We start from the raw sequence: 23,771 nt of genomic DNA, 5'->3' as shown, positions 1-23,771 counted from the left end.
TTTTTTTTTTTTTTTTTTTTTTTTGGTTTTTTGAGTCAAGGTTTCTCTGTGTAGCCCTGGCTGTCCTGTCCTGGAACTCACTCTGTAGACCAGGCTGGCCTCGAACTCAGAAATCTGCTTGCCTATGCCTCCCAAGTGTTGGGATTAAAAGCTTGTGCCACCACCGCCCAGCCCAATTCATAAATTACATACTATTCTGAATAGTACAATGAAACCTGCTACCATCCCATTCCATCACCTGGGATGTGAACCATTCCCTTTATAACCAGGCTGTGTCAATAGCCATCTTAGCTTATCAAATGAATGTTATAGTTACCGCTGGGTTTCTGGTCAAGTAACTTCAAGAAACTTTTAAAACTTATATATTTAAGAAAAAAAAATGCCGGGCAGTGGTGGCGCATGCCTTTTATCCCAGCACTTGGGAGGCAGAGGCAGGTGATTTCTGAGTTTGAGGCCAGCCTGGTCTACAGAGTGAGTTCCAGGATAGCCAGAGCTATACAGAGAAACCCTGTCTCGAAAAAAGAAAAAGAAAAAGAAATATACTTTCAAGGCTGGAGTGATGGCCCAGCAGCACAGGCTGCTCTTCCAGAGGTTCTGAGTTCAATTCCCAGCAACTGCGTGGTAGCTCACAACCATATGTAATGGGATCCAATGCCCTCTTCTGATCTCTCTGAAGAGAACAGCAGTATACTTCATACATTAAAATAAAAGTCAATATATGTATTTTTGCAAGCTGTTTAGTAACTTTTATGTTAGTGATGGTCTCGAAGCTTTAGAGAAGTAATGTTGACATTTTGTTATGATAATTACATGGTATTTTGTTATGATAATTACATGGTATTTTGTTATTAGTTGTTGTCAGTATATAGAGGTCTATACTATTATTAGCTATCTACCAGTGGTCATGGTGCGTATTTCCTAGGGACAAGGGTTACTACAGAGTAGACCATTCTTTTGAGACTGAGTAGAAGACTATACGGTAGGTAGAGGAAAAGATGTCTGATCATTTATCTGATGAGAAAACATTTATAGATAAGGAAGTGCTAAAGAAATTTTAACAGACGGTTGTGAGGTCATGGCTGATTGTAGACAGAATGAAAGGACATACTCTCTGAAGGAAAAAATGGGTACTATATTTTATAAATATTGCCTGGATTTATTTATTGGGGAGATAGCAATGACTTTTTCAGTATCAGTCACATAGTAATCCTAAGTTACTGGATATAGATTTATCTTACTATCCAAAGGGTTGGCCTTTTATAAGCTTTAATTATTTGAATTAAGTTACTTTATCTAATATGATAAAAAATAGAGTACTCTTATAAATTAGTCATCACAGTATTTATATCCAGCTAATAGTTTTGTTTTACTCTTGTTTTTTTGTAGGCTTTGGTGAAGCATGTCCAGTCTAAAGGATATCCAAATGAACGCTTTGAACTCCTCACCAACTTCCCTCGGAGGAAGCTTTCTCATCTGGACTATGATATTACCTTACAAGAGGCTGGCCTCTGTCCTCAAGAGACTGTCTTTGTACAGGAAAGGAATTAACATCATGGCCTGACCTCTCTCAGCTTACCCCTTTTTCTCTTTTCCTGTGAGATACCATGTCACTAAGTATGCATCTTGGCTCATAGGACTATAGAGCCAGTGCTGGGCAAGCAAGTCACCTGCCTTTTCTTTTTCTCTTTCTGTCATTTGTCAGTCAGTCTCCTTCCTTCCCCCTTATCTCTGTCTTCTTTCTTCCTCCTTTTTCTCACTTTGTTCTTTCTTACCAAATGTGTTGACCAAATGGACGTGTAAGAATAAGAATAACATCTCTTCTAGAATTGGCAGCAGGAAATGTGTGTTCTAATAAGTGGTCTTTTGCATGACACCTTTTGGGGACCTAGTGATGTTACTACTTCCTCGACTCTGTTGACAAAGAATGGCTAGAATCAGAATTAAAAATAGACCCCATTTTTGGTAGGAAAAAGAAATTCTTTTAACATGCATTCTGTTCATGTAGGAAGATGTCATAATGAAACATCCAGGCTTTTGTTTACGTGGGGAAAGCATCCTTTATAATGTTGGTCATATTTAAAATTCCCCTCAAGGATTCCCATCTTCTAGTTACAAGCTATTTCCATGATGTGTGTTATTGGCAGAATCAGTGCTCAGTGTACTGTGTGTAGCACAGGGTGGCTTTCAATGTCCTAGCCTGAGACAGTTTCCTTTGTTATTTACTCTCTCAATTTTATTCCTCTTTCCAGTCCTAGGATGAAACTTTAGTAAGCATCTTGTGTCTGGGCTAGTAAGGTGCTTGCTGTTTTTGTCTTCAGAGCAAATTAGTTCCTTTGGCTCCATTGTCTGAGTCTAATGTATTCTGTAGAAAGGCAGGTGTTCAATAATCATGTAGTGCAATGGCTTTGTAATTGTAACCACTGTGGTTATTGATTGTCCTATGTGCTTAAGGCATACTTCAGTGTGTTCCAGGGGTGGGTGGGGTGGGGGGTTGGTGGGGACAAAAGCCTGCAGCTGAGAGTTGCTAAAGATGTTCTTTTGGTTAGAAATAGTGATTCGTTTTTTGTTTTTTGTTTTTTTTTTTTTTACCCTCAATTGGAATAATATCTAAAATGCTTTGATAACTAATTGACCTTAATTCCTCATGCTGTTTTATTTTAGAGAATATCAAAACTGAAAGTCTCTGAGAGGAAGACCTTCAAACTTGGTTCATACAACAACAGTTAGTAAGAGTAAGAGAGATTACTAGTAATTGCCAGATGTGAGGGTTTTTTTTTCTGCCAACAAAAATCACATTCAAATTGTATTTGGTGAAAGCTTTTTTCAGTATTATTTAGAATAGGCCACCTGAGTCTATATAGTACTGGTCATCAGCTTCACTGGATGCTCAGTTCTTTCCTTGAGCTTCACGTAGAGTTCCCAAGCAGGGCAGGTAATGACTTGGTGGGAAAATCAAAACTTTAAACTGCTTATAAAACTGTTTCTATAGAATGACTTATCTTGTCAGTTGAAGATTTTGAGTGATTCTTGAACCTATACACAATCTAAATTGTAATTACTCAGAAACCTTTGAATTCCTGTGTACTTGCAGATCTCTCTTGGCAACTAGGGGATTAAAGAGATAAGCTAAAGAGATGTGGTGTGTGGCTAGTGTACAGTGAGTCCTTTTGAATTAATGTTCTTACATTTTTTCCTAAGTCTGTGTAAGTGCTTATGTATAAGTATATAATTGTATAAATATTTATAAATATATTTATATAATTACAATTTCATTTATACCTTGAGTCAAAGTTCTCTCTTTTGATTGGTGACTGAATAATACCACTTTGGTGTTTTTCATAGTGCTTGAGGCTTAACCAACAGTTTGGATTTATTTAGCAAGCATGTTAATTCCTCAATTGTATCTCTGAACTTGAATAAAAACTGGCTGTCTGAGGAATAGACTCTCAGAGGCTTTAAAAAAACAAACAAACTAGTAATCAAGGTCAGCAGTCTAATGCTTCGGGAGCCACAGGGTAAAAGTGAGAGGGTATCCAGCTTTGCTAGGCTGGCACCATCTCCTCTGCTGGCACAGGCCCAGCCAACGCCCAAGTCAGCCAGAAATATGAAGTCAAGAATTTTCCCTTAGAGGACTCTGCTGCACCCTCTTATCCTGTTAGGTTAGGTTCTTTTTATGCAGTAAAATCTATCTTGAGAAACTGAGGCAGGATGTTCAGAAGTGAGAGGGTGTATACAGTTCTGTTTTATATGCTTAGCACTGGCAAATCCATTTATGAGAAACCAAAGTAAGATGGCCAAGTATATATGTGAGTTAAGAGAACACTGCATTGTGCATTTATCAAGCTTAGTCGGGATGTTCAGCTGTAGGGGACTTTATTTAATGTTGACAAGGAGTATGATTATGAGGGTTGGCCCATGGGAGGAAGGGTTATGTATTATACATGAGAGAAATAAGTGGGGGTATTGCCTTGCTTAAGAATTTAATCTGCATAAGGAGTTTGCCTTAGTTCTTCTGCAAGTTATTTTTCTTTCAAGGGGGAGCTTTCACTGAGCAGTCAGATGAGATCTGGGAGGTTAGTTAAATGTAGTGATTCCCTGTATGTAGTAGAAACAGCTCAAAGGTTGTTTTTTAAGTAAGGAGGAAAGGGACAAGATAGATTTGAGTGTCATATAGATGGAATGGAAACTTGTAGGGAAAGTGAAAGGGGCTCTGTGTGGACTTGGAGGAGAACTGTGCCAGGGGAAGTAGCAGCTAGCATGTGTGATGTGTACTCTGTGCGTTTCTTCCTTCAGTCTTCATATAGTCCCTACACAGTGTATATGCCTTCTACTCATTTAAAGTGTGGGAGAAAACTAGAATTCATACAGTGTGTTCAGTATCTAGAGTCTGTGCTTTACCTTGTGTGGTGTGTTGTCCTATGTCAGTTGGAGTCCATTTACTCTAAGGTCACATTATTATTGCTCTAAGATCATCTTACTATTATTTGGATTTATAAATTAAGGGTTTTTGTTTATTTAAAGATGGAAGAAGTAGTTGGGGTCAAGATTATGGGATTTGCACTACCCTACAAAAATCTTAATTATGCCATTTTAAAGAGAAGATACAATTATTTTTTTCTGATGGCTTATCCACAATAATTATTAAACAATCCTTTGTTTTTATATCGTGTTTTATCTTGTATCCAAATCTACTGTATTAGTGCTCAGTTGAGTCTGTAATCAAAAGTTGAAAATATTTTGAAAGCTAAGATCTGGTTTGACTGTTTTATCTAGTTAGGGAGTCATCTATATACAACAGCCAGAAGGTGAATTTTATCTCTTTCAGGATTAAACTGTTATTACAATAGGAACTTAGGAGAGAAGGGTAGTGTAAGTTAGGTGTACGTAGGGGTGTCTTCGAAAGAAAGGCAGATGATGGCAAGCATTGTAGCTCATTCTTTGGCTATTCTTCTTGTAAATACTAGATTTGAAGCATGAAGTCCATCAGTAAGGCAAGACCTTTGCCCAGGTACTAAAGGATTTTGAGCTCCAGTACTAAAAATCCCTTTAATTAGCAAGGATCTCACTTGAACACTTAAGAAAAATATCAGAGGGCTCCTGAAAAGCAAAGGCAAGATTTCTCTCCCTTGGTACAGTACATGGTGTTTGGTACTGAGATAAAGAGCCTGCCTGGTTGGGTCAGTGGATCCACTGTTGGGAACAGCTTTTCTTCCTCTGGATCTGAATTTCTTTTTTTCAAAAACAGAATTGGACTAGATTAGTAGTTCTTTGTCTTTTCCAGTCAGAGGACTTTTGATGTTTTTAAGTTTTGACATGAGTGGGGATGATAGGATCAACTACTAACAGAATTAACCTCATGGAGGAAGTGTAAATGTGTACCTGGGGTCACAGCCCTATCAAGAACTTATGTCCATTGTCTGCCCCAAAATTTTAAGCATTGTTATTTTGTATCCTCAGACTAATTAAAAGTATAAAAATATACTTGTCAATCAGTCATTTGAGTTTTTTTTCCCCTGTATTCAAGTATTTTTTGCCCAGTCTTTTACAGACCTCACTGTGATGACTGAAATCCCTCAGTACAATACTTACAGATCTAGTGATCTTTAAACAGCCAATTACTTTTTTTAAAATTTAATATTGTAAGCCTAATGAATTTTAAAAATGACTTAAACGAAATGAATGCAGAACAGATAATGTCTCCAATACTGGAGCTGTATTTGTGTGCTTTAAGCTAAGGACTGACAGTTACAAAGCTGAATTGTGTGAGTTGTCAAGTTCATACTTGGTTTGGGCAGATGTGATTTCTATCAAGTTGATGTTTAAAAATAGTGCTTGTCCCATAGAATGGATCTTTGTCTCACTTTTTAGAGATCTTTCATTTATTTTCTTGATAGTAAGTTACAGAGTACAAAATTATGAATAATGCCTTCTGTAAAACTAAAACTTGAAAAGTAATGAGAGTAGGAAGAGCCAGCCCTTCAAGGGCTCACACTTCTTCAGCAGCTTAAGCCTTAATGAGTAGGCTGCTTCTAGGCAGTCACTCTGTCACCTGAGTTACTCCCCAGTCCTTAATGGACACCTAAAGGCCCTGTGAGCAGGGAGCAAATTCCAGCATCACTGGTTTGCCTTACTTTACATTTCGGTTCTTTACTGTGAAACTTAAAGAGTACCTAGTCCACATAGAGTGGGACAAGAATGTTCTTCAGATCTCAAAATAACCAAAGAGTACCATTCTAATATATTGATCTCTCGTATAATACAGAGATTTGAATATTTCAGTGATGACTAGTTGGATTTTAGACTCACCTTTGTGTCAGTTCTGGTAATGAGACAGCTTAGATTAAAGATACTTGGCTTGTTTATTTAAGAACAGAGGTATTAAGGAACTCAGGTGGCCAGATTACTGCATATGATGAAACCCTGAAGTAGACCATCAGTTTAATCCTTGTTGCCCTTTTGGGGGTAGGGAGTGTCTTTTATTTTGTTTTCTAACATTCTTACATAGTTCAGGCTAACCTCTCCTTTCTTCTCTCCAGTCCCCCCCCCCCCCACACACACAAGTTTATGTAGTCCTGGTTGTCCTGGATCAGGCTGGCCTCTTAAGTGACTGTGTGTTGTTAGTTGAACATGACCTTGAACCTCTGGGTCCTCCTTGGGTTAAAGTGAGCCACATGTCTGTCTCTTCTTCATTCTTAACTCCTCCAAAATTAGTCATGATATTTAATATACTTAAGTATGTTTTTAAAATTATATTTCTAAGCCTTAATGTATATTTCTCATTTTTTATAAATTAATACAGAACAGAATATTTTGAGGCGAACATCATTTTTACAACTCACTTCTTTCCTAAGAAGAATTCTTGTTGGGCTGGAGAGATGGCTCAGTGGTTAAGAGCACTGACTGCACTTCCAGAGGTCCTGAGTTCAAATCCCAGCAACCACATGGTGGCTCACAACCATCTGTAATGAGATCTGATGCCCTCTTCTGGTGTGTCTGAAGACAGCTACAGTGTATTCATATATAATAAATAAATAAATCTTTAAAAAAAAAAAAAAAGAATTCTTGTTCCAAGTAAGAGGATGGCTGGCTCTGTGATAATCCTCCAAGGTAGTTGGTTTATTTAATTACAGATTTTTGGTTGCTCTAACTGAATCTCACCATTATCATAAGCATTTTGGTTTTTTTAAAAGCACAACTCCTGAACCAGTACTTAGTTTAAAGCATACTCAGTAGCCCAGACTGGCCTAGAGCTCACTAGCCCTAGGTTGACCTTGAGCTCTTCTGGTATTAAAGGTGTAGGCAAGCCTCTACACCTGGTTTAATCTGATTAATTTTGAGTATGTTTTTAATATGGCATGTATGCCATATGATCCCAAAATAAACTTGGATAATCCATATAAACTACTTTATTAAGCATAGTGAAGAAGTTATAAAAATTTGCTTGTGGGCCCAGAGTTAGCTTTTAGCTTAGCAGTTAAGAGCACTTGTTCTTGCAGAAGTCCTAGGTTTGAGTCCCAGCAACCACATAGTAGCCTACAATTGTCTATAACTCTAGTTCCTGGCAATGCAACTCTTCTGAGTCTAAGGCCACCAAGCACACACACAGGAAGCCGAGGCAGAAGGATTGCCAGTTCCATGTCAACCTGAAGTTACATACCAAGACCTTAACTCAAAATGCTCCTTGCTTCTCCCTTTTTGAATACACTGTGGTTTGCCATGCCATGTGCTTGTCCATTGCATTGCTTTTCTAACCACAGTTAGATATCATTATTCTTTCAAGAATTACAATTAAAGCTGTTAGAATGCCACATACAAGTGTCTACATGAATACAAATCTCATTGCTCTGAAAGAAAATAGTGAGATATAGAAGTATTGGTTTATATTGTGTTTTTGTTTGGTTTTATAAGAAGCCAGAAAACATGGAGCTGGCGAGATGGGTCAGCAGTTAAGAGCACTTGCTGCTCTTCCAGAGGACCTGGGTGGTTTAGTTCTCAGTCCCCACATAGTGAGCCACCACCATCCATAACTCCAGCCCCAGAGGATCCAATGCTGTCATCTGACCGCTGACGACTTGACTTCTATACCACTAGACATGCATGTGGTACACATATATACACAAAATTAATAAAAATAAAAACTTGTTTTAAAGATTTGCTCACATATTAGAGATGTGAATACCAATGGTAGTATTTTGCCTAAGAACAGTCACCTTAGTCTATCTATAAGTATGGGAAGTTATATTGCTGCACTTAATTCTTTGGCAGTAAGCAGCAGACTTTTACTGTGTAATGGTACTTCTTCTAGCTACTAAGATTTTATATGCCTTATAAGGTCACTTAGGTTTTCAAATGAGAAAGAGAAGAGTCAAGCTAATAGGTCATACCTAGTGAACTGTCTTCACCAGAGAAGCTATGGGCTGATGTGTAGCTCAGGAGCCTTGTTTGGATCCCCAGGATTACTAAGAAGAAAAGTCTTTAATCTAACTGAGATAGTGAGGGTCGTTTATTGGTCATCAAAAATTCGGAACTGTTTTAAATGAGAAGTTCTGACCTGAAAATGAATTTTCCCTTTCTCAAAATCCTTTATATTTACTTTTATTCATAGTCTCATCTGGGAATCTTAACTAATAGGGAACCATTCACTACCTCCCTGGTTTCTTTTCCTGCATCAAGATAGCTGATGGTACAGTGTGTGTCACCAGGATGAATTTCAGGCTCATTAGAATATTTATATTAAGCTGGGAATCTTGTTTTCAACAGAATGAGTTTATGGTATGTTTTTCTCAAAGCTGCTGTGTTCTCAATGAAAAATATCAATAAATACTAAGTGATATGACTCAAAATACAAATAGGCTCATGAAACTAATCTTGTACACTAAGCTGTGCTGTCACTCTGCCTGCCTCTAGAGTCCCCGTGTTACCAGCTAATTAGAGAAAGTAGCGTGAGACCTCCACTTTAAATTAATGAGTAACAAGCCTGTAGTAGGTGTTGTTTGTCTTGCCTTTGGCAGAGTTGGGCCTTATTTTCTAGCCCTCCAGTTCATAAAGGCTATTTACAGCACCTGGGGAACAGTCAGGTAAGCTGTGCTATAGCCTCTAGCCACAGAGTCAGAAGTGAGTGCTAGCTGATGCTGACATGTGTAGACTTTTGGGGCTTCTGTCCAAGTTTTGGCATGAATATTTTAGAGACAAGTTTTTCACTCCTGAGAATTGTTTTTTCCAGACAAATTTTCTGTTGGTTATTAAGAAATCCTAAGCATCTAGATGTCTTTTTTTCTTTCCCTTCTCTGTTAAGAAAGTTGTCTTTCCAGTAAGTGTTGTACTGTGTAAACTTCAGGAGTATTTGAGGGTTTTGCATGTTTTGTATGAGTTCAGTTTCAACAGTGCATTTAAAATTATCTGGAATGTCCAATTCTGGCACGTCTTTACTGTTTGTGTTTTAAACATGTCTCATGTCTTCCCAAACCTCACTTTGTATGTTACATGAGATAACTGAAGTTGATTTGGGGTATTTGCTTTACAAGTGTTTTTCCAAGCAGATCTTAACAGTGTTTAAATATTTCCTGGGCTGTTTATATACTCAGTTTGCCCTGGAAAAAGTGGTGGTCTTACTAAGATTTGAATTCTTAATACAAAACGGGTTCCACATTTAATCTGTAGCTCAGCTTGTTGCTGAATTCAAAACAATGGTAGACAGAGCTAATTCTTGTGGTGTGTTCCTGACCAGTGCCCTCTAGTATGCATGTGAGTTTCCAGGTTTCTGGGCATCAGTCCCACAGTACTAGGAGATCATTTACTGTTACAACACTTCTCCAAATTGGAATGGAGGCTTTGAGAGAAGAAAGCAAGGTGGGTGCAGTTTCTGTTCAAGATGCATGATAGACCCTCCTGAATATCTATTGTAAAGGTGCTGGGGGAGCCTGAATCCAAAAGAACACACAGAGGCAGGAGAGCTATGACTCCTGGCTAAGACTCCCTGGACTCCACTGCTCTGAACCTAGGTGTGTTAGACACCTCCCTCTGATGTTTCCATGAACACATATAGGCTATAGGCATGTCCTTTCTGCAGTGAGGATCTCTGTTGAAGATTTATTTCCTGGTTTGGGCTGTACCAAATTGTGAATACTCGCTGTGTTGTACCTAGTTGCTTTATATTACTACTGCAACTTGAATTGGGGTGGGTGGGTGGGGCAACAGGGTGGGGGAGGGAGGGGAGCGGAATGAAGTCTTTTGACATCAGCTCACTGTGCTGAGAGAGGGACCAAACTCAAGGAAACCTCTGATCTATAAATTCAACTGCTGCATTTTTTTATACATACATGTAAATGTCTTGTTGTAATATTTGATCTTGGAAATAAAAACAAAAACTTTTCAGTATTATTTTTTGAGTCATTGTTTTTGTCACCAGTGGGTATTTCCTTTCATGCAATTCTGATTCCAAAAGCCTTGTGTTTGAGACACTTAAAGGGGCTTTTTTTTTTTTTTTTTTTTTTTTTTGAAACTTGATTTCCCAGAATTTTAAGGCAGGAGGATCAGCTGTTGAAGGCCATCCTTGGCTACGTAGCAAGTTCAAGGTTAGCCAGGGCTACATGAAACCCTCTCAGAAAACAGCTAGGCATGGTTGGTAGTTCCAACACTGAGGAGGCTGGCAGAACTCTTGTGAGTTCAGAGCTGACCTGATCTTAAGATCAAGTTCCAGGACTACCAGAGCAACATAGACCCTGTCTCAAAAAAGAAAAACCAAACAAAAACATGAGCCAACAAACAAAAAACCTAGACAGTTGGTTTTTGTTGACAAAGGTTAGTTTGTATTTGCCAGATGTTGTTTGCTAGTATATTTTCCCTAAGTAATAATTGAACATTTTGACTAAAGTGTTATGAAAGCACTGGGTTAGCTGTAAGTCTTGAAAGTATAATTATATATTTAATAAATTTGAGCAATGAAGTGTTTGATCATTCAGACCAAGACACCAAAGGTCTACTAGATGGGCATAGTGGTGTCTCCTTGTAATCCTAGCACTTGGAGGTAGGGGGATCAATAATCCAAGGTCATCCTTAGCTACATGGCAAGTAGATCTACATGGAATCGTATTTCAAAAAACCAAACCAAAAAAACTCCACTTAATCAAATGAGGGGAAGTAATTACTAAACGGGCACATAATCCCGGAGATGATCGTGTGTGAGTATAGGCCTTGTGGATGCTGCGTAACTCACCAGGGTCAGTTTGTCTTCACCTTTATTTGAACTGTTAGTGTCCCTAAATGCCAAAACACCTGTTGTAATCCTTGCATCTAGAAGGCTGAAACAGAAGGATTGCTTTGAGTTGGAGGCCACCCTAGGCTACAGAATAAGACCTTGTCTCAAAAAGTGAACAGAAAAGAAAAAAAAAAAAAGTGTGAGAAGATGGTAAAGTAACACAGTCCCTGTCCTCAAGAAATGGACAAAAACCACAGATTTGACTACAATACAAAAATGAACCAGAGAGGGTTTAGTTTTTAACTAGAATATTGATGGGATAAGGATAATAAGAACGAGTGGGCTACTGTCTGCCTTTTTCAAGGTTCAGTCCCCAGTGTTGTTTTATAAAAAAGGAGCCAATGATCTGTTTTGTAGAGCAAGGTATGGTGAGGGGGTGTCTCTGGAGGCCCATGCTGAGCCATCCCTTCCATCTAGTGGAAGATGTTCAGGAGTCAAGATCTAACCACATCAGCCAGACAGTGGTGGTGCACACCTTTAGTCCCAGCACTTGGGAGGCAGAAGCAGGTGGATTTCTGAGTTCGAGGCCAGCCTGGTCTAGTCTACAGAGTGAGTTCCAGGACAGCCAGGGCTTCACAGAAACCCTGTCTCGAAAAACCAAGAAAAAAAAAAAAGATCTCATGTTTCAAGAGGCAAGTAAAAAGGGTCAGTTAAGTGTTTACTTGTCAGTCACTAAAAGCCAAAAGCAGTTTCAGTAGCCTCAAGTTCGCAATATTTTTATATTAGGGAACTGTTAAAAAAAAAAAAAAACAGACTGATGGTGTCTCTTTCAACTTTTTAATTTTTATTTTTATTTTATTTTTTGGTTTTTCGAGACAGGGTTTCTCTGTGTAGTCCTGGCTGTCCTGGAACTCACTCTGTAGACCAGGCTGGCCTCAAACTCAGAAATCCGCCTGTCTCTGTTTCCCAAGTGCTGGGATTAAAGGCATGTGCCACCACCGCCCAGCTAATATATTTTTTTTTAATGCTCTTTCAATTTCTTGAAACTTCCTTTCTTTCCCTCCTATTAAGGGAATGTCAGCTATCAGTGGAGGAGGATTAGTCACCCTGAAGAAGACAGGAAAACAGCTGGCCTGCTAGACCTGTCATTTCCTCTTTCCCTTCCTCTAAATTTTGTTATCTTCCTCTTCTCCTGGCTCAGAGCCCAACTCTCAGTACCCCTGAGAATGAAACATCTGTCCTGTTTTTCCTAGGCCTTCCAACCTGAGGAAGCCTTCTGTGGCTTTAACCCATGTCAGCCCTGTTCATAATCTGACCTCCAACATTCCTTTGCTCCTTTTGCAAGTGCACTGTGAGGTCTGGATCGATCACGTCTGTAAGGAGCGTAATTCTGAGGCTAGCACGTATGAGAAAGGATGCTTATCAGAACTCTGTTGCTTCCAAAAGCTGAGCAGGATGAGGAAACTGACCAGATGCTGGCCTTTGTAAACCTGTTTATGACAAGTATGCATGGAGATTCTTTTTAAAAATTCAAGTTACATTTATTTTGTGTGTGTGTGTGTGTGCGCCTGCGCGCGCAAGTGTCACCGGTTCAGAGGACAGCTTGCAGGAATGAATTCTCTTCCACCATGTGGGTCCCAGAGATGATTTTCATAAAATTAATCATTGACTTGTCACAAATTGACCCTAAGAAGGAGAGACCCAGCTGCCATTATCAGTTCCCCACTAAGATCTGCTCTTAACTTTTAAAGCCAATTAAAGTCCTTCCCCTTATTCCACAGGTAATGTTCTCATAATAGTCATACAAGTTCGACAATGGTGGAACACACCTTTAATCCCAGCACTCTGGAGGCAGAGGCAACTGGATCTCTGTTCAAGACCAGTCTGATCTACAGAGATAGCGTTCAGGACAGCCAAGGCTACACAGAGAAACCCTGTCTCAGAACCAAAGATAAATAAATAATACACGAGGCTGGAGAGATGGCTCAGAAGTTAAGAGCACTGACTGCTCTTCCAGAGGTCCTGAGTTCAATTCCCAGCTCCCACATGGCAGCTCACAACCATCTGTAATGGAATCTGATGCCCTCTTCTGGTGTGTCTGAAGACAGGCACAGTGTACTCATATACATAAATTAAGCAAATAATTTTTATAAATAATAAATAAATAATACCTATCTAGGATTGTCAGCCATTAAGTAAGTCTATGGGTCGGAAATATACTAAAAAGCTGACTGATAACCAGTGATTGTCATTCCAATTACACTAATTGTATAAATATAAGATGTTCTTTAATCCCAGCACTTGGGAGGCAGAGGCAGGTGGATTTCTGAGTTCAAGGCCAGCCTGGTCTACAGAATGAGTTCCAGGACAGCCAGGACTATACAGAGAAACCCTGTCTCGAAAAACCAAAAAAAAAAAAAAAAAAAGATGTTCTAACAGTACCATGTATAAGATTCCTGTTGTTAGGCTGAGATCCAAGAATAGAAGGAAGAAAAAACTAAAAAGGTACATTTTACATCTTATTTAAATCTCAAAATGTGTGAGGAGGTTATTATTTTATAACAGAAAAATAGGTTCTGACACCTTGGCCTCTCCGAAGGCACTGCATGCCTGTGAGTCACATACTCATATACACACACAAGGGTTTTCCTAAGTCATTTTGGTTCATTTTGTTTTGTTAACAGAGGTAAACTCTGTGCAGAGATTATGTGTTTTATTTTACCTGGTAGAAGAATTAACTCAGTCAAATAATTCTTGAATTCCTATCAGGCTAGGTTTAGGGTATTCAGATCAGGAAAGATAAAGCCTTCACTCTCTAGGTTAGTGGTTCTCAACCTTCCTAATGCTGTGATCCTTTAATACAGTTCTTCATTTGGTAATAATGACCACAACTATAAAATTATTTTCATTGCTACTTCATGACTACTTTTGCAACTGTTATGAATCATAATGCAAATATCTGTTTTCCCATGATCTTAAGTGACAACCCCTGTGAAACAGTCGTCCAACTCCCAACCCCAATGGGTCTGGACCCACAGGTCAAGAACCACTGCTCTAGGACCAGCTGTGTGAACTAAAGTTCCCAGGAAACATTCTGCAAGACCATTTGTCTAAGATGTCTGTGGTTGGGGCTAGGAAGGTGGTTAAGAGCAAAGGGCCTGGGTTTGATTCCTAGTGCCCACATGGTGGCTCACAGCCATCTGTAACTCCAATTTTAGGGGATTCAGTGCTCTCCCTGGTCTCAGCTGGTACCAGGCACACACATAAAATTCCTATTCATATTACATTATAAGAATAATTTTAAAAGAGATTTGTGTCTCACTCCACTTCCAGAATTTGTGAACTTAATCCTGTCTTCTATAAATTCTCCCCCCCACACTCTTTTTGTTTTTTTGAGACAAGGTTTCTCTGTGCAGCTCTGGCTGTTCTGGAACTCAATCTGTAGACCAGGCTATCCTCAAACTCAAGAGATCCACCTGCCTCTGCCTCCCAAGTGCTGGGATTGAAGGCATATGTCACCACTGCCTGGTTTATTTTATATAAATTCTTAAACTGGCTGCAACAACCAAGAACCAAATATAGTATATTTTGTCTTTATAATTGTCCCTGCTAAGTATGAGAAAGGAAGTTAACTAAGGAGAAATGTTTTACTTGGCTTCCAGAAAAATGATACGGACATTCTTGGGTATTAGTTGTCGTCTTTGCTGTTAATGTGACACAGAAGAATTTTAAGCTATTTGGTTTTGCTTTTGTTCTGTCTTGCTTTTGAGACAGGGTTCCTGCTTCCACTTCTGTCTTTTTAGGATTGCAGGGAGCTTCCACATCTGGTGGCTGGGGCCTTGAATAGGAGCTTTCCAAAGGCCAGTCTGGAGCTGTCACAGTGTGGCATTCAGTGTTTGTTGTGACTGTGACACTACAGGATGATGCCTTGTGCTGGACCACGAGAGGGAAAAGAAAAACGACCGAGGCAGAGTAAGCAGGGTGAGACGGAAGAAAAGGTGGACTGTGCTCAGAGTTGGCCCTCAGAGGAGCCCAGATGGTACAGGGAAGGATGACACAGCAGGATGGAGCAGCTGGTGTGGGAAGGGTGCTGGTGGCATTGGCAGCTGAGGGACTGCTCCTGGGTGCATCCAGTGACTCATTAAGACCACTGAGCTTGTGAGTCCATGTTCCCTTCCTTGGAATCACATGAAAATGAGCAGAGAATGGGTCATGAGCACAGGGTTCGCCTGTGACAGAATGATTCTTCAGTGGAGGCCCCGTGGGCAGCTGTGGACACACACCCCCACTCGAGTACACATGATGCCTCGGGCGACCGCTTACATATGGAGAGCCTTCCTGACCCTGCAAGCCTGACCCTGTAGGGATCCTGGCTCAGGCTGCTGGAGCCAAGGCCCATTTGGAACAGAGCGTCTCCTCCACTTTTTTGTTCCATCCTGATTCTTGCCGTCAGAAACAGGTAAGCAGAGATGAGAGGATCCACTAAAGTGATATATTCCAGAAGAGCAGGGCTTAACAGTTAAGAGTGGCAGTCTTACAATACAGAGTCCTGGCTCTGCTGCTTAACCACTGGGACTCGAGGCCGCCTCTCAGTGAACAGTGTCTTGGTGAGCTTCAGGCCTCTGTACCTGCCTAGAATATCTTTCCCATCCAGTGCCTCCTTAATAGTCGTTTGCTGTGACAGTGCTCCTTCCAGGAGGCCTTGTCTTACAGGCAAGGGTCAAGCAGTCCTGTGAGAGCTTCTGCCCTTACTGTGCTTTATTTTTCTTGCTTTTTACCTGTTCCCCTACCTTTATAGTCCTTGAGGAAAGGGACTATTTTTTTCCACCATTTTCTTATTTATTTATTTATTTATTTATTTATTTATTTATTTATTTTCACCATTTTCTTCCTAGGCTCTCGCACAGTTGTCTGGCAAAGACTAGGCGTTTGCTTAGTATCCACTAAGGGATGCAGGGAAAGATGGGAAATGGGAAAAAACAGACACAGAATTTGTGTTCTTCCTCCCAGGCAAGTGCTCCTGTGCCCAGACGGTGGCTGATGATTGCTTCACTCAGCCTGCTCCTCAGGTTCGAGCTTGAGGGCCTCCTTTACAGCCTAGTTTTAAGATTTGACCTTTGGGGAATAATGGTATATGCCTGAGGTCCTAGCACTTGGGAGGTGGAGGCAGAAAGATCAGAAATTCAAGGCCAGCCTCCAGTACAAGAGACCCTGTCTCAAAAACAAACAAAACCAAATTTGACCTTCTGATCCCACCTGCCTCCCCCCATAGGAAAACGAGCCAAGCTCTTTGCTAATCTGACTCACATGTTTGGAAGGCGATCTCAGGGTGTTGTGGTTTTTAAGGGAACAGTCACTGAGAGGAAGTGAGAGGCACACCAAGTCACAGCATCCTTTTTCTTTAGATGGAGTAGGGCCCCCTTGCTCTTCTCAGGGCAGGCCAGCCAAGGTTTACTAGTGACTAAGCAAGGCCAGAACCCTCAGGGATAGACTCTTGTGTTAGTCCCCCTTCAAGGTATCCTTTCCTCCATTTTCAGTTAAAGTTTCATGTTGCAAGCTGAGCGAATGCCCAGAGACGTTTCTGCCCATTGCTTCACATATATGTGCCACTCCCTTGAAAATTTTCTAGTTTTTCATTTTCCGATAACTTGAGCTTGCTCAGAATGATTTAACTGAGCATGCTTATGTACATATACTTACGTCCAGTGGGACCACCCTGGTATGACTATGAATTAGGTCCTTGAATAAAGTCCCCTTGCTCCATTTGCTCCATTTGCAGTACGTGTAATCATCCTTCTCCACTTCTTTACATCTTGGTCCAGCTGGCTCTGGTGTGGCACTCACCAAGACATTGTGAGCCTGTTGTATTCAGTTATGTGGTCTCTGAATTCCACTTACCCAAAAGACCACACTCAGGTTTGCAGTTTTTCCTCTATTTGTTTAAATTTGTTTTGTTTTGTGGAACTTTGTTTGTTTGTTTGTTTTCTGATAGACTCATATAGTATAGGCTGGCCTCAAATACACATTGCAGCTAAGGCTAGCCTGAACTGCAAATCTCTTTGTTTCCAACCCCCTGTGTGTGCTGGGATAGGAGGCTCGCACCACCATGCCTGACCAAGAATTATTCATTTGTTAATTATCTAAAGTTCAGTAATAACTGAAAGTCTTTTTTTTTTGTTGTTGTTACTTTGTTTATTGAGGCAGGATCTCTTGTAGCCATGGTAGGCCTCAAACTCACTATGTGGAGAACAGCCTTGAACTCCTAATCTCCTTGACTCTACTTCCCAAATCAGGGATCATAGGTGTGTGCCGCCAGGCCTGGCGCAAGCTCTCTAATGTTTCAGCCCTTCCTTCGGCTTTCCTGAAATGGCACAGGAGAGTTTGGTTTTGGTACTTGGAGGGATCTCTAAACAGTTGTGTGGTATGAGCAGGTGCTGAAGCCATTCCTGACCAAAAGTAGTTCCTGGGCCAAGTTCAAAACACATTCCTGGATGACCAGTAACCTATCAGTCCTTCAGTCGGTCCTTCCTGGACCTGACAAAAACAGTCTTCTGAGACATAGTGGGTTAATGTCACTAGCGGAGCACTGCCCTTAAATGGCAAGGTAATCTGAGGAGGGAAGACTGCCTAGATCACAAGATGATGAGGAACTCAGTACAAGGGGGGACCTTGTACTCCACAACCTCCAGCATTGCAGGGAGGAATGTTTTCTAGAGGGCCTTTTGCCTCCTCATAGCTGAACTGGAGTCAGATTCTCACAGGGGTTTTGAAGTCAAATCTGGAGCAAGGAGGCAGGTTCCATCTGTCCTAGCTCCACACCATTGCCTTCCCCCCAGGTCTCAGGTGGAAGCTGTCCTTCATATCAACCCCTAGCTCCTCCACAAACAAGACCCAGACAGCCCTTCACTTGGAACAAGCTGCTTTTTTCAGTGTGAAAGGGCTTGCTAGAGGCTACTCACCACACAAAACAGAAAAATAGGTGATTGAGGGGAGTGGGGAGAACATGGCCTGATGGAAATCACCAGCCACCAAGGGCAGTGGGGACCAGCTGAGGAGAGAACCTGCCTCTTCAGTGCTGTTTTTGGCAATCGTCTGCTTACCACAAACTGTAGCTTACACAAGCTAACAAGGCCAGGTATAGTTGGTGATGCACTCCCAAAGGGGCAGAGGCAGGCTGATCTCTGTGAGTTAGAGGCCAGGTTGCTTTACATAATGAGGTCCAGGTCAACCAGGCTACATAGTGAGACCTTGTCTCAAAAGAAACCTCTAACAGTTCTCTCTCTCTCTCTCTCTCTCTCTCTCTCTCCCTCTCTCCTTTCATCCCTGCTCTCCCTCCCCACCCCCAGGTTAGCATTAAACTCCTGGGCTCATACGATCTTCCTTCTCCTGCCTCACCTTCTCATGTAGGACTACATGTATGCACAACCATGCTGACTTTGGTCATTCATGTTTTCCTTTTCTCCACATTGCTCTGTTAATTCTTAGCACACACATCCTGTAACCATTGTTGGAGATATCCATGGATATTTTTGTTTTGTGCTTTTATAGATATCTTTTAAACACTTCACCTTGCCATCACCTGTATATAGGATAGAGTGCAATATTAATATTTTTGTTCTATATCCTTTGCTAAACTCACCTATTAGTTCAAGCAATTTTTAGTAGGTTGCTTAGGATTTTCTACATGTATAACCAGATTACCTTTGAATAATGTTACTTCCTGTTTATGGCTTTTTTTCTTATTACACCGGACAAGCAATAAGAACACCACTGATAGCCAGGTGTGGTGGCACACACCTTGGATCCCAGCACTTGCAAGGCAGACAGATCTCTTTGAGTTTGAGGTCAACTTATTCTACATGCTTGACCAGCCAGGGTTACATAGTAAGACCCTGTCTCAAAGAACAAAAGAAACAACACAAACAACAATATCAAAATACCACTGACAAGAAGCATGGAAAATGGGCATCTTGATGACACCTTTAAAAGCTTTGTTGAACAGAAATAACCATTGGGCTGTTAAGATGGATGACCCAGCAGGTGCTTGCCACCAGGTCTGACAAGTTGAGTTCAATCCCTGGGACAAACATGACGGAAGGAGAGAACAGACTCTTAAAATCCGTCCTTTGGGGGGAGGGTTGTCTGTTCTTTCAGAGGATCATTTCCCAGCATCCACACAGTGGCTCACAACAATCTATACTGTAGTCTCATGGGATCAGATGGCCTATTCTGGTATAAAGATAGATGTACATGGAGACAAAACATTTATAAACATAAATAATTTTTCTTTAAAGGAAGTTGAGTGGGGTAGAGGTAACGTATACCTTTAATCCCAGTACTGGAAGGCAGAGGGAGTTGGATCTCTACGAGTTCAAAGCCAGCCTGGTCTACAGAGGGAGTTCCAGGACAGCCAAGGCCACACAGAGAAACCCTTGTCTCAAAAAATTAAAGAAAGGAAGGAAAGAAAGGAAGGAAGAAAGAAAGAAAGAAAGAAAGAAAGAAAGAAAGAAAGAAAGAAAGATTGTCCTTTGACCTCTAAATCTGTGATATATGCCCACCCCTCTCCTAAACAAATAAAATATAATACAATTTTAAAAGAGAAATAGAGAAATAACCTTACTGGTTATAGTAGGACACACACAAAATATGATGGACTGTAGAAACGTTGTGTGGTCAGAGCTTGGCAGAAAATGGAGGATGTAACTCCTATATACTGGGGAAGGCTTAGATTTTATTATTTATTTAACGTATGTGAGTACACTGTCGCTGTTTTCAGACACACCAGAAGAGGGCATCAGATCCCATTACAGATGGTTGTGAGCCACCGTATGGGTGCTGGGAATCATGGGGAAGGCTTAGAAAGGCAGAGTGTTTATAAAGCTCAGCTGCTGTCCTTGATACGATCTGTTCACAGAAGCCGTCTCCACTCTGTCTTGTACCACATCCTGTTGGGCACGCCTGCCCTGCTCTGCCCTGACCCCTTCCCATTGTTTCAGGATGCTGTCCTTTCCCTGTGTGGTGGCCTGTTCACGGACCTGTTCCCGCTTCCTAGGGCTGAGCCTGGGGGCTACATCCCTGTGTGCTGCTGGTACCAACATCGCACTCCTCTTTCCTAACTGGGATGTGACCTACCTGACGAGGGGCCTCGTTGGCAAGCATGCCATGCTGGGCTCTGGGCTCTGGGGAGGAGGCCTCATGGTATGTGTTTTGGGTTTAGTGAGGAGGAATTCCCAAAAGCCTCTTTCAGGAATGGAGCTGGGAGGTGGTGTTGGGTGTTCCAACAAGGTGATGTTGGGTCCATAAACAGTCTAAAGAGAAAGGGGACTTGTCATGGGTTGCTGGACATTTAGCTTGGATCCAAGAAACTTAGATGAATGTTAGCACCTACAGAGTCAAATCAGCTAAACTTTCAACCTGGGCCCTAAGGCCATTGCAGCAACTGTGTGCCACTAAAAATGCAAATCACCCAATCTCTTAGATTTTTAAAAATTTTTATGTGTGTGGGTGTTTTGACTGTATGTATGTGCACCATGTGGGTGCAGAAAATTCCAGAGGCCGGAAGAGGGTGCTAGATTCCCTGGAACTGGAGTAACAGGTTGTAAACCACGGTGTGTGTTGGAAACCAAACCTGGGTCCTCTGAAAGAGCATCAGCGCTTTTAACCAGGGAGGCATCCCTCTGGCCCTACCTAGTCTCCTAGTAACACACTTACTTCTCTGCTCTCCAGGTACTCCTGGCAGCAACTCTCATCTCCATGACAGGCAGCTTTAGTAAGAGTGCACCCTGCCTGCAGGTAAGCGACAGTCCTACCCCTGTAACACAACTTCCACGTTTTCTGCTCTAGAGGCAGAGGGCTCCAGGGGCAGTTTTAGTTTTCAGGCTGAAAGACACATTTTCTGAATAATTTGCTAAAATACAAATTGCTCAGTCTCGTCCTGGGTTTCTGACCCAGGAAGTCAATTGGGTGTGGATTGGAGAGAAGCTACACTTCAACATGTGTTCCCAAGTGATGTGAGCTTGCTGCACTGGGAGACCCATGATGCTGGACTTCTGTCAGATTAACCAACTTTGAGTCCTCTAACATTAGAGCCAGCTCCTTATCTGCTTCCTTCCTGCCTTTTGTATTCAATTTGAAAAGGAGAGATCAAGAGTGGGAATTTCAGAGCTTTACAATCTATAGCTTGTCAGGCTGGAGAGATGGCTCAGTGGTTAAGAGCACTGACTGCTCTTCCAGAGGTCCTGAGTTCAATTCCCAGCAACCACATGGTGGCTAATAACCATCTACAATGGGGTCTGATACCCTCTTCTGGTGTATGTGAAGACAGCTACAGTGTACTCATATACATAAATAAGTCTTTTTTAAAAACCTATAGCTTGTCACTAGGGGAGAAAAGTGCACATGCAATCAACAATTTGCTAGCTCAGAGCTGAGACACTGCAGTAGAAGAGCAAGAGAGTATCTGCCTGCTCGAAGGTCCTAAGACCCTGTGCAGTGAGGAGATGCAGATCCATGTATCTGTCTGTCTGTCTGTCTGTCCTTTCTCAACAATCTCATCTTGATTCTACCCGGCAACAGACACCTCATCAGCCATGGTGGACATGTTTTAAGGGTGGGAGAATGGCCACCAGAGAAGTCAGACTTAGCCATGTCACCCCACCGCCTGCCTGACTACAGCTCTGTGTGAGCTATGTTTCTGCTTCCTCTGCAGGTGCTCACTGCTCTGCTGTCAAGTGGCCTGGCTCTGCTTGGGGCTGTGATTTGCTTTGTCACTTCTGGAGTAGCCTTGAAAGATGGTCCCTTTTGCATGTTCGATGTCTCATCTTTCAATCAGACACAAGCTTGGAAATTCGGCTATCCCTTTAAAGATCTGCACAACAGGTAGCGATTACTTATAAGCCCAATCCTGTGATTTGAGCCAGGGGAGCCTGACCCTGGGTTTTCTATTGGAGTTCCTTGATTGTCTTTTTTTCTTTATTCCCAACCCCTGACTTCCTTCTTGCACCTAGGAATTACTTGTATGACCGTTCATTCTGGACTTCCGTCTGCCTGGAGCCCTCTAAGGCCGTGGTTTGGCACGTGGCCTTCTTCTCCATCCTCCTGTGTGTCAGCCTCCTCCAGCTTCTCCTGGTGGCCATCCATCTTGTCAATAGCATCCTCAGCCTGTTCTGCAGCTTCTGTGAGAAGTGCTAGGTATCAGATGCCTTCATGTGAGAACTGGCACTCTCATGGCAAGCTTCCCCTAACCTTTTCTGCAAGAGTAGGCTGTGAATCCCCCTTAAGCCTTCCTATAGGATGACAGCGCTTCCTTGCTCATAGGGGGAATGACTGAAGAAACTGAAAGTCATGCTGTATTCTTTAAGATGATATGGTAATACAGCAACAAGTCATTGCTGGTGTATGAATGATCTCAGTTCAGCCTCTTAAATACCCCATAAAAGGACTGGAGAGATGGTTGAGAGCACTGGCTTGTCTTCCATAGGTTCAATTCCCAGCAACCACATGGTGGCTCACAACCATCTATAATGAGATCTGACATGCAGGCATATATGCAGGCAGAACACTGTGTATATAATAAATAAATAAATGTGTTTTTTTAAAAAAAAACAACTATAAAAGTTGGCAACATGTTAAGACAGAGAATCTGGGACTCCTAGGTAATAGCAAACCTTCTAATCCCAAACACACAGCTAGGTGACTCTCTAACTTCTTCTTTTTTTAAAAACAGGGTTTCTCTGTGTAGCCCTGACTTTCCTGGAAGTAGTTCATAGACCAGGCTGGCCTCAAACTCAGAGATTTGCCCACCTCTGCCTCCTAAATTCTAGGATTAAAGGTTCATGCCACCACTGCCTGACTCACCTCCTAACTTCTAAATTCAAGTTTACTGTTATAATAGACCTGTGCTTCCTCAGAATCGTAGGCTACATGAAATCCTGCTCTCCAGTGTGACTGTATTGGAGACAGGGTCTTACATGGTGATCAGGGATATATGAGTCATAAAGGTGAGATCCTGATCCAGTAGCAACCTTACAAGAAGAGTAAGAGGCTGGCGGTGTATACCTGTGATCTTATAAGACCCCGACCCTCGGTCAGTGGTACTTACTTTGAGATGCCCCCAAGTGAGTGAGACACCAAAATGCAGATCGATGCAAAAGCAAGAGGTTTATTTTCCTGCACAGCACATTAGGGTCAACCCTCAAGGTGAGTGACTAGAAGGCGACCACCCGAATGGCTATTACAAGCAGTTTTTATACTTTTGAGGGGCACAGGTTACATCAGCAAGGTTACAGTTCAAATTTATTGGCTAAGCATATTGACCTTTAAATCTATTGGCTAGCAAGCATGGGTGGATCATGACATGCATTTGAACACTACCTGGGGCTTTCCAGAGGGTCAAGTGACTATCAGTCAGTACATTCTGCAGTTTTTCTGAGAATTTTTTACTCAAGAATGATCCTGTTGCTAGGCGGTGGTGGCGCATGCCTTTAATCCCAGCACTTGGGAGGCAGAGGCAGGTGGATTTCTGAGTTCGAGAGTTTGAGGCTAGCCTGGTCTACAGAGTGAGTTCCAGGACAAC

The 23,771-nt window shown here is 41.6% G+C and overlaps 2 protein-coding genes across 2 annotated transcripts in view; both read left to right on the top strand.

The window, feature by feature from the left end:
• The window catches only part of Ubxn7 (UBX domain protein 7), a 53,959-nt gene extending 51,491 nt beyond the window's left edge, over positions 1-2,468 (top strand). The window contains exon 11 of the mRNA XM_028753782.1: positions 1,387-2,468. Coding sequence (XP_028609615.1) covers positions 1,387-1,548 — 162 coding nt within the window. The 3' untranslated portion in view covers positions 1,549-2,468. The remainder of the gene's footprint in view (positions 1-1,386) is intronic.
• Positions 2,469-15,517: 13,049 nt separating this feature from the next.
• On the top strand, positions 15,518-22,387 carry Tm4sf19 (transmembrane 4 L six family member 19). Its single transcript, XM_028753823.1, has 5 exons — positions 15,518-15,656; positions 20,194-20,395; positions 20,924-20,989; positions 21,906-22,075; positions 22,204-22,387. The coding sequence occupies exons 2-5, from the start codon at positions 20,195-20,197 to the stop codon at positions 22,385-22,387; spliced, it is 621 nt and encodes a 206-aa protein (XP_028609656.1). The 5' UTR covers positions 15,518-15,656; position 20,194.
• Positions 22,388-23,771: the final 1,384 nt, after the last annotated feature.

This window comes from Grammomys surdaster, unplaced genomic scaffold, assembly GCF_004785775.1.
Source record: "Grammomys surdaster isolate TR1022 unplaced genomic scaffold, NIH_TR_1.0 125956, whole genome shotgun sequence".
In the NCBI taxonomy this organism is placed as follows: domain Eukaryota; kingdom Metazoa; phylum Chordata; class Mammalia; order Rodentia; family Muridae; genus Grammomys; species Grammomys surdaster.
The sequence above is the reverse complement of the archived record's forward strand: the minus strand, read 5'-3'. Positions and strand labels throughout refer to the sequence as shown.

Bases quoted from the DNA above. Each gene is read 5' to 3' on its own strand.
- Tm4sf19 (XM_028753823.1), top strand. From the start codon at position 20,195: ATGCTGTCCTTTCCCTGTGTGGTGGCCTGTTCACGGACCTGTTCCCGC. The intron at 20,396-20,923 runs GTATGTGTTTTG...TCTGCTCTCCAG, and splicing joins TCTGGGGAGGAGGCCTCATG to GTACTCCTGGCAGCAACTCT. The intron at 20,990-21,905 runs GTAAGCGACAGT...CTTCCTCTGCAG, and splicing joins AGAGTGCACCCTGCCTGCAG to GTGCTCACTGCTCTGCTGTC.